The 12,620-nt window shown below is 41.8% G+C and overlaps 1 protein-coding gene across 6 annotated transcripts in view; it reads left to right on the top strand.

Moving 5' to 3' along the window:
• Nucleotides 1–12,620, top strand: part of LOC140546384 (echinoderm microtubule-associated protein-like 6) — an 82,920-nt gene that overhangs the window by 20,054 nt on the left and 50,246 nt on the right. For all 6 annotated transcript variants that reach the window (XR_011978328.1, XR_011978327.1, XM_072669584.1 and 3 more), the window contains 3 exons: nt 8,310–8,511; nt 9,495–9,632; nt 12,317–12,573. Coding sequence is in view for 4 of the 6 variants with exons in the window: in XM_072669584.1 (XP_072525685.1) it covers nt 8,310–8,511; nt 9,495–9,632; nt 12,317–12,573 (597 nt within the window). In the remaining 2 variants the exon portion in view is untranslated. The remainder of the gene's footprint in view (nt 1–8,309; nt 8,512–9,494; nt 9,633–12,316; nt 12,574–12,620) is intronic.

Here is a 12,620-nt window from a genome sequence, read left to right as displayed (position 1 = left end):
TCAGTGGAGGGGTTCTCACCAGGTCTGTTATCTGTTTAATTAACTTTAATTTCATCGCCCTCCAATAATGAGACCGCCTGTCATTAGCAAACATCTGTTGAGGAAAGGTGTGTGTATGTGTGTGTTTCTGTAGGTGTGAGACTTAAAAAGCTAATGTGACTAGCACTAACTAAAAGCCCTTGAACACTGGCAAGCTTATTGGGACATCTAGCGCCTCCTGTCTTTAACACATTAAAGTCACATTAAGTTCTTATTGTTCGTATGCAGTGTTTATGCTGAGCTAATGTCAGCATCTAATTCTGTTTACCCTAACTGGGCAACTCAACCAGGCGGTCACATCCGCATTTCGGGGTAATATAGAGATACATTTTATAGTCTTGTTTTTGTCATTTAACGAAAATAGAATTAATAGGGTGTGTCGCACATTAAATTTGATATTTACCTCGTCAAATACATACATAATACAATTATATACGTCTACAGCATTGACATGTAGTGTGTAATAATCGGCATTACACACTCTATTCGACGAGGGAAATAAGGTCATACAGCCGAAGATGGGTTCTGCAGAGTTGTTATTGCAGCCATTAAATCGCAAAAAAGGTCGACCATGTGGTTACAATGCCTGTTAACGGGTTGAGTGGTTTAAAATAACAGAAAATAATGATTATATAATTAATTAAATGTACCATAGAATCTATTTGTATTGAAGTTGTTTGATGTAATAGAAAATAAAAATAATAATAATAATAGTAATAATAATAGTAAATGTGTGACTTTTGCGACTTTAAACAAGCTGCTGAAACTCAACCTTAAATGTCTGTTTAATGTTAGTAACTATTCATGGGCAGCTTTTACTGGTTGTTTAATCGTTTGGTTTCATAAAGTATGCAAATAATTATGTTCGATGTAGAAAAAAACATAGGGCATCAGTAAGCTTCATGGTCTCTGTGTTGAAGATTTATTATTATTGTTACATTATTATTATTATTATTATTATTTTTAGTGTTATTTTAAGTGTGACTTTGAGGTTTCAGGTTTACAAGCCTATTTACCACCCTGTTATTTTACCTCAGAATAAAACATGCTAATTTCCTTTTGTGGTGGGTGTGTGCGGGAAAAAATTGAGCTGTGCTCTGATTGGCTGGTTGTTTAAACGTTTGTTTTCATAAAGTATGCAAAGAAATGCTTGATGTAAAAAAAAACAAAGGTCATCAGTAAGCTTCATGGACTCGATATTGGTGCACTACATTACACTATTATTGCTACATTATTATTATTATTATTATTATTATTATATTTTAAGTGTGACTTTTGTGAAGCCTATTTACCACCCTGTTATTTTACTGTTTTGGTCATTTCCTTTTATGGTGGGTCTGTGGGGAAGAAAATTATGAGCTGCGCTCTGATTGGCTGATTTATGGCACTGTGATGAATCACAGGAGCCACTTAGTCTAGCATAGCTTTGTTTTTTAGCACAGGAACAATACAATTAATTGTTCTTGTAATTATTCCTGAGACGTACCGGATGGTGTTGCTCTCCTCTTGGTGCAGTGAGAGAGGAAGCGATGGCCAGATTGGTGATTTGGGTTTAGCTTTTAGGCGATACCCGCCCTAAAGGGTGCTTTGCTGGAGTTAAGCTTAGCTTTTAGCCTAGCACCTGCTCAGCTTCCTTACATGCTGGGTTTGAGCTACACTCCTGAAATTAAAGCTGCTACCCACTTTTGAGAGATGTTTGAGTGGGAAGAACTTTGACATCTAGAGAAAGTTCTCACAGTTGTACCTGGTTCTTTATGGAACCTGAAGTGGTTCTTCTCAAAGAAACCCTTTGTAACCTTTATTTTCAAGAGTGTTCCCTTCTACGGACAGTTCGCTTTTCAAAAGGCTTTCTCTAGTGGGCGGGGTTTAGATGGATTTTGGGGGTGTAGATATAACGAGTCAAGACTGTGATGTAACAGTTTTAGGGTTTTGGAATCGGCCTGTTTTACAGCTCTGTTTAGGTTCTTCTGGATGTTTGTTTGAAGGAGGAACAGCAGCGTTTGAAGGTTTGAGGTTCACAGTTTCTCACTTCCATGGACAGTTCTCCACTCTAGAGCCCCTATAATTAATTCAGCTAATGGACCAGTGGCATGATCTCATTTGAAAACTGCAGACTTGCATTGCTTTAAAGAGATGTTGCTCTGTGGTGCCATCAGGTGTTAATTAAACCATATCACTAATGATCATCCACTAAAGGTCCCAGGCTGATGAATGCCAATAGCTGACCTTTCTGGAGACAGCAGATTGATTAAAGAGTGGGTGGCATTTCCCTCAGCCTCTTTGAACGCAGCGTGTCTCCTCTGATTCTCCACCTTCTGTCTGACCCTCACTAGGTCATGTTCGGCAGATACCATCACTGGCAGTGGGAATTTGGGGGTTTTCTCCTATAGGTGGAGGTTTGAGAACCGTTGGTGCTAGCTAGCTAACTGAGGCGAGACACTGCGGGCAAAGCATTGTTTTATCTCAGCTTAGGTCAGTTCGGAGATTTCGAGCTATTTTCAATTATTATTCCACATGGTAGATGGGCAGATGTTGCAATTTCATACAATAAACAAAATGATTAAACGTGTAAAAAGTGTGGGTTGAGGTCCCTCATCATCTCCTTGTCTTATGTCACAATTTATATGAGGATCCAAAACCATTTAGTTTACCAAATGCACAAAATTAGAGGACAGCTGAGGGAGTGAATACTTTTTCACAGCACTGTGTAGGCTAGTATGAACCAATGTTAAATAGCCAGCTGACTCTCTAGTATTAACAATATACAGCTACTCTATGTATAATTTACAGACAATACACAATATGCAGAGAACAGTAGTATACACAGTTTACATAGACTATACCAGGACATTTCTATATAGTGTGCTTGACAGTGTTATTCACAGAATATAGCAGTATGCAACACTATACAGATATATACCCCCACAGTTAATTTGCAATTATCTGTAAATAATATTGTTATTGCTTTTTTACTTCTATCATTCATATTGTGTATATATTGGTAATTTATCTACGTTTTTACATCTGAGTGTCTTGCTATCCCTTTTCTGCTGTGACACTGAGAATTTCCCCACTGTTGGACTAATAAAGGATTATCTTATCTTATCTTATCTTATTAAATATTATGAACCACAGCAGTGTTACCATGAAATGAGTAATGGTGCAGTAATGCAGTAACTGTAGGATAAGAAAGATAATAAAAGTGTATCAGTAGTATCTATGGCTTGTAGCTGATGATGATGGTGATCAGCTGTTGAGGATAGTGATGGCGTGAGGGTAAAAGCTGTTCCTGTGTCTGACTGAGTTTTAGTGGACATAGTTTTGTAGCGTCTGCCGGACGGGAGCAGCTGGAAGAGGTTGTGACCAGGGTGCGAGGAGTCCGTCATGGTTTTCTCTGCCCGTTTTCTGGTTCTTGAACGGCACAAGTGCAAGGAAGCACTGATGATTCTCTCAGCTCACGTCTTCTTTCAGGCTTCTGATGTGAAAGTTTCACAACTTTCACAACTTTCACAAATTTTATGCCTCAACACATGGTGGAATTTTCTGATTCTGAATTTTAATCCTGACTGTATCCACTGTAAAGATCTCTGTTTTTAAAATGTATGAAAATGAGCACATTATGAATTAGATGATGCCTTATTTGCATATTTAAACATAAAATAGCAGAAAACTAATACAAGAAATGCTTGTCCTAATGTAAGTAATCAACCCAGGAAGTTATTGGGCTCCTTTACAGTCACACGGATGCTCCAGTGGCTGTAATAGGGGAAGAAGCACCGCTATCACTATGCTGCTCTGGGCCAGAACACTGTTGCTGCACTATGTAGCTCTGATGAAGTGGGCAGGACAACGACACTGGCCAGAATAGCGTAACGCTGCGTAACCCATATAGTCATATTAGTGTAAAACCCTGTAGCATTACTCTCCCGCTTCAGTCCACATGCTTCTCTACCTTTATTGGCTCTATCAAGCCAATTCTGGATCTCATAGCCTGTCCAGAAATGCATGTGTACAGCACGTTCATCTTTAGCTACTACTCAGCCACAAGCATTTAGCTGCTCATGCACAGCATGGAAAAGCACTGTCAAGATAACAGACCCAATGACTTCCAGTAGATAGAGGGGTACACAGTCCAGCAGGGGGGGTTTCTCTGGACTTCTCTAGAGTGCTGGAGCTCCAGCCAATACCTGGGATAAGTGTGAGTAGCATTTATGATATATAACGTACCATCCATGATCATTTCCTGACCTTACTAATGCTCTAATGGCAGAATGCCATCAAATCCTCACAGCAGTGCACCAAAATCTAGTGTAAGGTCTTTGCAGAAGAGTAGAGGTTGTTACTGCAGTAAAGTGGTTTCAAAAGCAAGGCGTCCACAAACTTTTGGACGTACAGTGTGCTTCTTCCCCACCCCCTCAGGCTGGAGTACATGTTGTTGTGTATTCACTTGAGCTTCAGAAACATCAAAAGCCTTTCAAGATCTCCAACCGCCTCCACACACACACACACACACACACACACACACACACACACCACTCATTCTTCCCTTCTTCAGGACAGAGAGATCAATCACTGCGGTAATTACATCCCTCCCTCACGTCCGCACTGGACCTGCTGGGTGTTTTCCATCACTCACGCTCAGCTTGGAAGGACCAGTTAACAGCGGTAGCAGGACAGTAGGCTGACTGGGTGTTGACTGTGCCTAAACTGGTATTGCTGGGAGACGGGAGCTGCCTTTCGCTTTATGCCTTTCAGCTTAATTAAGGCTTTAATATGCCAGCGTCATGTTTGTTCAGACTGGCTGAGTGGGCGGTTTTGTGTGTGTGTGTGTGTGTGTGTGTGTGTGTTGTTTGCTGTTATCTGGTTGCCAGGTGCTCTCCCTAGGGACGTATTTGCATAGAGAGAGTTGTGGGGCGAGTAGGCAGGTGTGTTTGTTTACACATATGCAGTCTCTAGTTTGGCTAGTGTGTGTGTTTACGTCCCCAATATCACAGGTCATTCCATGCAGAGTAAGGAGACGATGACCAGTCCGTCCAACTCCTCCCTCTCTCAAGTCAAGTCAAGTCAAGTGGGTTTTATTGTCATTTCAGCTACATACAAAGTACACAGTGAAACGAAACAACGTTCCTCCAGGACCATGGTGCAACACAGACACAGTGCAACAGAACACAAGTGCAACACAATACAAGTGCGGACAGACAACACAACACAGTACAGACAGAGAATATAAATAATTAGGGGTAAATTAGTGTGCAAATTATGCAGTGTGTAATAAATATTGAGTCCAGTGAGGTAGTAGAGTTATTAGTGCAAAATGCTTCCCATATTGTCTGGGGTAAGTGGTTGGTAAATGAGAGAGAGAGAGAGAGTGTGTGTGTGTGTGTGTGTGTGTGTGTGTGCATGGAACAAAAAAAAACCCATCAGTTCAGTATCTGGAGTTGAGGAGTCTGATGGCTTGTGGGAAGAAGCTATTGCAGAGTCTGGTCTTGTTGGACCGGATGCTGCGGTACCTTCTTCCTGATGGCAGGAGGGAGAACAGTCTGTGTGAAGGGTGGGTGGAGTGATGCTGGTTGCTTTGCAGATGCAGCGGGCAGTGTAAATGTCCATGACGGAGGGGAGAGAGACTCCGATGGTCCTCTCAGCTGTCCTCACAATGCGTTGGAGGGTCTTGCAGTCAGAGGCTGTGCAGGTCCCGAACCAGGCAGTGATGCAGCTGCTCAGGATGCTCTGTATGGTCCCTCTATAGAAGAGGGTGAGGATGGGTGGAGGGAGATGGGCTTAGCTGCATTATGATTTCTACAAATGCAACAAAATTGAAAAAGCTGCTAGTTAACTGAGAGATGATGGTAATGTAACCAAACACATGGTCCCTTCTAGAGTTGGAGGTACATGTCGCCTCTTCCAGAGAAGAAAAATCAGTTTGGAATAATAATTTCACTAGTGAGTCCTGGAGCAGATAAAATCCAGGTATCATGTAAAATGTAAAAGTTAGGTGTCTGAATCAATAGGTGGAGACAGACAATAACCTATTGGCACCATGCTGTCTAATGCCAGGCCAGGCGTGGGCTAGAGGAGGGGTATAAAGCCCCCCAGCATTGAGCTATGGAGCAGTGAAAGAGCTGTGATGGTGATGGAGCTCCATCCAGTACTTTTGGGAACAGTTGGGGAGATATGCAATCAAATCCTCACAGCAATGCTCCTCTAACAATTAACAGAAACCCTTGCATTGTGGATAATAGTGTCAATTACAACGACACTCAAAAACCAGCCAGTTCTGAGTGTCCATTGTGGAGATTTGAGGACACTCAAATTTTTATTACTGATTTGTAATAAATTAGGACACGCCCATTTAAACCACAGACACGTAGGGCTCTATTTTAGCGATCCTGAGGCGAGCTGTGAACCGCGCACCGTGCAGCTTGATTTAGGGGGCGTGTCGGTGAGTGTTTGCTATGGTAACGTCGGGAAAAGTTCACCTTGCTCGGCTCTAACCGCTCAAAAGTCCTGAGTCTCGTTATTAATCATGGTGTGTTTTTGGGCGTAACGTGCAGTAATAAACCAATTAGCATGTCTCTTGCATCCCTTTAAGAGCCGGGTGCGGTCTGACTGACCTTGGCGGGTTGCTATTTCAGTGGTGTAAAGCGTGGGGGGGAGGGTGTACGAGCGTCGGGCTGCACGCGCCTGTGTTGACAATTCACTGCCGAGATAGCAACCAACGAACGTCTGACTGTTGAGTAGGGATGGACTAGGCTGGTTGTCAGTCAGTGGAGCTCCTCCTGTGTTTTCCGTTGCCAAGATACACAGCAATATGACAGAAATTGACCTGAACACCCCTCTTTTCGAGACCACCACGCCCTGGAAGGCCTGAAAAGACTTGTTGATTGGGTGTAAGATAGCAATGAGCATTGCGATGCACCTTACGCAGGGTGTAAGATAGGGCCCTTAGTCTGGTTTGCTTTTGATTGATGGTGAAGTGAGGGGTGAAGAAGACCACCATGGCCAGATCCAAAGAGCTCTCAGAGGCCTTCAGAAAGAAGGGTGTAGATGCAGGTGAGTCTGGGGGGGGGTCTGTAAGCTGCTAGCATGTTCAGCATGTTCATGAGTAAAGAAGCCTCCAACAACCCTAAAATGTCATCTCAGGTGCTGTCAAAGTCCATGCTGACACGGCTATTATTAATTAAAAGCCTAAAGGTTCAGGTTAGCAAGCTGTGTAGCGATGCCAGGGCACTTTTTCCTGTGTCAGTGACCTTCTTGTGTGTGTGTGTGTGTGTGTGTATGGCTGCCAGCAGGTTCCTGTAGCCACTCCACATTCCTCTCCAAATGAGAGCTAGCTCCTTCTCTGTCACACATACTCCTGGAGCAATTTGCTCCGACAAATTGAACCTGGCTGCCACCCAGCGAGGAGTAGCTGTGAGGTGCTGAGGTGTTTGGAAGGTGTTTTTCATTTTGATCTGGAGAGCAGATGTAAATTCAGCCACAGCTTGATTTGAGAAGCTGAGTCCAATAGATCCATTTAGTGCACTAAAAGCATTGTGTGTAGGTACACTATGTGTCCAATTATTTGTGGACACCCCTTCTAATGAATGCATTCAGCTAGTTTTAAGTTCAACGCTGACTAGTCCCTGTAGAGAAGTACTGCCAATCAACTAGGACTCCCTGGAGTCTTCTGGCACCATGCTGCCTAATGCCAGACGTGGGCTAGAGGGGCATAAAGCCCCCCAGCATTGAGCTGTGGAGCAGTGAAGCTGTGTAACTTCTCTGGAATGATGTGTGGTGGTGCTCCATCCAATACTTTTGGGTGTAATTTAAGGACATTAGGGTGACATGGAGTGATGATTATCCAACATCCAACTCATTAATAACGCTCTCGTGGCTGAATGCAGTCAAATTCTCACAGCAATGCTTCTCCAAAATCTAGTAGAAAGCCTTCTTATCTGGACAGGATAAAAGCAGGATAAACCTTTTTTATACCCTTGATTTCAGAAGACTAAATGAATGAGCAGGTGTCCAAATACTTTTGTCCATATAGTGCACTACGGAAGGTAGGTGGGTTTGTGCTTAATATGCTTAACATGCCCGTCCCTGGACTCTACAAGACCTCTAACGATGGTGTCGGGTGGACGTTCCAGCAGATCCTTCAAGTCCTGCAAGTTGAGAGGTGGGACCACCTGAGGATCTGGGGAATTCTTCGTTGTATTGTGTTCCTCTCCAACCTCCCCCTCGCTCTCTCTTTCTTTCTCTCTCTCTCTCTCTCTCTCTCTCTCTCTCAGGGCTGTCCATCCGCAGTGTGTGCTGGCGGGCTGACCGCATTCTGGCCGGGACGCAGGACAGTGAGATTTTTGAGGTGATGGTGCGTGACAGGGACAAGCCGCTGCTCATCATGCAGGGCCACAGCGAGGGCGAGCTCTGGGCCCTGGGCATCCACCCCAAGAAACCGCTGGCAGTGACAGGCAGCGATGACCACTCTGTACGGTCAGTAACTTCAGCTGGAGCTCCCTCTCTGCCTTGGTTGCACTTACACTGCCATTAAAAATACACACATCAGAAACCCATCAGAACCCATCAGAACCGACACTGGTTGAGACCCTCTTTAGGGACACTGGCAGTTCAGTAGTGAAGCATTTGGTCTTTCTCCTGCCACGTCTTGACAGTGGCTGTTTTAGTAGGCCGTCATACAGTGACACTAGTTCTCTCGGTATTGAGCATTTGGCCAGTTTCCTGCCGTACAGTGCCATCAGTGCTGGCGCTCTACACGTCAGCAGCCCAGAGCAGGCCTGAACTCTTTAGAACTTCCATCACAGCAATCGGGCAGGATGTCTGATAGAGCTCTAAGCACCACGCTGCAGTTTATTCTTATCCATGGTTGGACTCTTGAGTGGCACTGGATCACTTTTAGCCTAGACCTTGTCTTCAGATGTAGCTGACATGCTGGCTGGCTCATTACTGAATCCATGTGTCTGCAGCTGTCTGGAAAAGTATGGAAATCACTGTTCTCAGCACCATAAACCGAACGCTGCAGCGGATATTACTCTAACATTACATCAGAACCCAACAGTGTCTGGGGTTTTAAATAATGTGTAGTAATTGTAGATGTAAATTAGGGTGTAAATACATAAGTGGATTACAAATGGTAGGTTATTTTAAGCCTTATAGATATAAAATTAAAAAATACATATAAAATTAAATAAATTATAATAATAAATACCCCCCTCCCCCCGTTGCCAACTGTTCTGTACTATTTACTTTATAGCAAATGTCCCTCGTCATTAACTCAGCTGTGACATTAAGGCCTTATAAAATATTCAAATTGGTCTGTTTTTGAGGCACAATATCCAGGTTTGGATGGGCAACATTAATGACATTGCATATTTCACACTTTCACAGTGCGTAAGTTCATGTTTGTGTTCACTGTATGAAGTAAAGTGGCTTTCTGCGACTCTCTCTGTGTTCTTCAGGTTGTGGAGTCTGGCCGATCACGCCCTGATAGCACGCTGCAATATGGAGGAGGCTGTGCGGAGTGTGGCCTTCAGCAATGACGGCTCTCAGTTAGCCCTGGGCATGAAGGACGGCTCCTTCACCGTACTGCGAGTCAGGTAAGACACTCTGCAGCTGCTTCTGAGTTAGAGACGTCTAAAGTTCCAGGCAAAAGTTTGGACACTATTGATTGAATTTGATTGAACAAGTCTTACTTTATCTGCAGTAATGCAGTAATGTTTATCTCCTCAGTAAATCACTGATATTAGAATAAACACTAATAATAACACTCCTACAGAAGGTGGTGGTGGTTCTCCATCATTGTGTTCATCATTAGAACATCTCCTCTCAAAGTTCTCCTCTCTCATGGAGTCTAGTGTTATTTAGAGTTCTCCTCAGATCAACACCTGTTTTGGTGGTAAATCAGGGCTTAATGATGGTAAATCAGGTGAGCTGCTGCTGCTGCTGCTGATGATGATGATGGAGGTGAACACATCCTCCACGCTGTGCTGGCTGGACTGGGGGGCGTCCAGGAGAAACCTGGAGGAACCGAGCTCTGTTCTTCAGACTAGCTCACCGACAAGATCTCACTACTTTCTTTCTTCAGAATGAGAAGCTCTTGTTTCTCCTTTTTACTGGATTCATGTTCACCTGCTTTATCTGTTCTGAGGAGATCTGGAGCTTCTACTGTAGAAACCCCCTCACTGCTGAGAGACGGGATCTTAGATCTGGAGTTTCTATACAGTACTATGTATATATTTCTCTGTTGTCCAATGAAAACATGCATCCTCATTTTTGTCTGTTTGCTTGGTATAAATTATACCAATTAATTTAAGTATAATAAAGTAATTCATGATTTTCATTGGACAGCGATGTGTATATATATATATAATATTTGTCTACATATACTTATGAGCAAGTGTGGATTAGGATTGAAAGTGTTGGTGTAAATCATATTTTTGCTGTTTCTGAAATGAACAGAACGAAATGCAAAATCTTGCCTGCTCAAGGACATTCTCTCTCACCCACACACACACACACACACACATACATTTTGAACCGAATATACTTTGCTTTTAGTGCTCTATGGTATAAAAAGTGACTGACAAGCACATTCATGGCCTCAGATTTAAAAGTCATGCCAGTTTACTTTTAAATATTATTTATATCAGACATATCACCCGTTACTTTATAATGAACTAATCATGAACTTACCAGGAATTGAAATTAATTTATTTATACTGTACAAGTCTACGTTAATATACGTCTAATTTATGCATAATCACTTGCATGTTATTCATTTAGAAGCCTAACATAGCTATGGTCATCGTATTAGAGCTAGCACACACATTTATGACTAACTTTAATAATATGTAATATAATTACTTATGAAAAAAGGTACATATATATTACTGATAAAACACTAATGATGCTATTGTTTGAATAGCTTTTAATTAACTAACTTTTTAAATGGTTGTTTGACTGCTAACCAGCCTGGATGTAAAGACTAGAGGATACATTTTCCTCAATCGACCAATGACGTCGGCCTCATCTGAAACCGCGGTAACGGTCATTAAGTGGATGGATGATCCATCAGACCAGAAGGAAGTCAGGTGTCAGCTGCTGGAATTGCTTTTCAGAGGAACAAGCAGGCCTGATGAGACGCCAGTGGTGCAATTTGTTGGCCTCTAAATGAAAGGGGCTACTGACGAGGGGGGAAGCGATGTTTCAGTGACGTTTGGAATCATTAAGGGAATGAATGAACTTTCTCCAGCTGGAGCTGCTTGACTGTGTTAGAGGTGATCCGGGCCGGAGCTTTCACTTTTCTGCTGTCGGCTTCTCTCCAGCTCCTTTGAAGGCCTGTGCTCTACAAGTCCATTTTTTTAATCTCTGAGGTTCAATTAGATATTTATACCGGGAAAAGACAAGGAATTTTTCTTTATTAATTAAAAAAGTATCATAAATTAAAAAAAAATATCATGAATTTAAAATAAAAAAATATCATAATTTTAAAATAAAAAGTATCATAATTTTAAAATAAAAAGTAACATAAAATAACAATAAAAAATATCATGAATTTAAAATAAAAAGTATCATAAATTAAAAATAAAACATTATCATAAATTTAAAATGAAAAGTATCATAAATTTAAAATAAAAAACAAATCATGAATTTATAATAAAAAAAATCATAATTTTAAAATAAAAAGTAACATAAATTAAAAATAAAACATTATCATAAATTTAAAATGAAAAGTATCATAAGTTAAAAAAAAAACATAATTAATTTAAAATAAAAAAATATATTATTATATAGCTTTCACTTTTTAACCTAGTACTGTTAGTTTATTTAATGCCATTTATAATAAACAAATATAATAAATAAATATAATACATTAAAATAAAATGATCACATGCTAGTTTTCCAATCTTTCTTTATCCCTTAGAATAAAACAAGCTGTATATGGCCTCCCCCTTTAAACCCTCCATGCAGTGAACACACACATAACACACACAGTGATACAGTGAGCACACATGTCCAGTTCACTGGTCAGTCATCAAATCCACAACCCTGTTATCAATAACCCAGAGCTCTAAGAACTGACCACCCACCACTACCCTACATGTAGTAACTCTATGTAAATGATGAATGTAAATATCTGCTCTGATTGGTCCTCATTTAAAAAGCAGTCTAGAATGAAACACTCCTTATAACAGCAGAATGAGTGGGCGGGGCTAAACGTCTGTAGGCTGAATAGGTGCAGATATGTAAATCATGTGTTCTCCCCTGGTTTTCTTCTCAGAGATATGACAGAGATAGTGCACATCAAGGACAGGAAGGAAGTCATCCATGAGTTGAAGTTCTCCCCCGATGGGGCCTACCTGGCTGTCGGCTCCAATGATGGGTTGGTGGACATCTACGCTGTGGCTCAGCGCTATAAAAAGGTGGGCGAATGCAGCAGATCCTGCAGCTTCATCACACACCTGGACTGGTCCGTCGACAGCAAGTTCCTGCAGACGAATGACGGTGCCGGGGAGCGTCTCTTTTATCGAATGCCAAGTGAGTCCATCATTAGAACATCTCCAAAGTTCTCCTCATGGAGTCTA

The sequence above is a fragment of the Salminus brasiliensis genome, chromosome 24, assembly GCF_030463535.1.
Source record: "Salminus brasiliensis chromosome 24, fSalBra1.hap2, whole genome shotgun sequence".
Lineage (NCBI taxonomy): Eukaryota > Metazoa > Chordata > Actinopteri > Characiformes > Bryconidae > Salminus > Salminus brasiliensis.
Note: the sequence above shows the minus strand (reverse complement) of the source record. Positions and strands in the feature narration are given on the sequence as shown.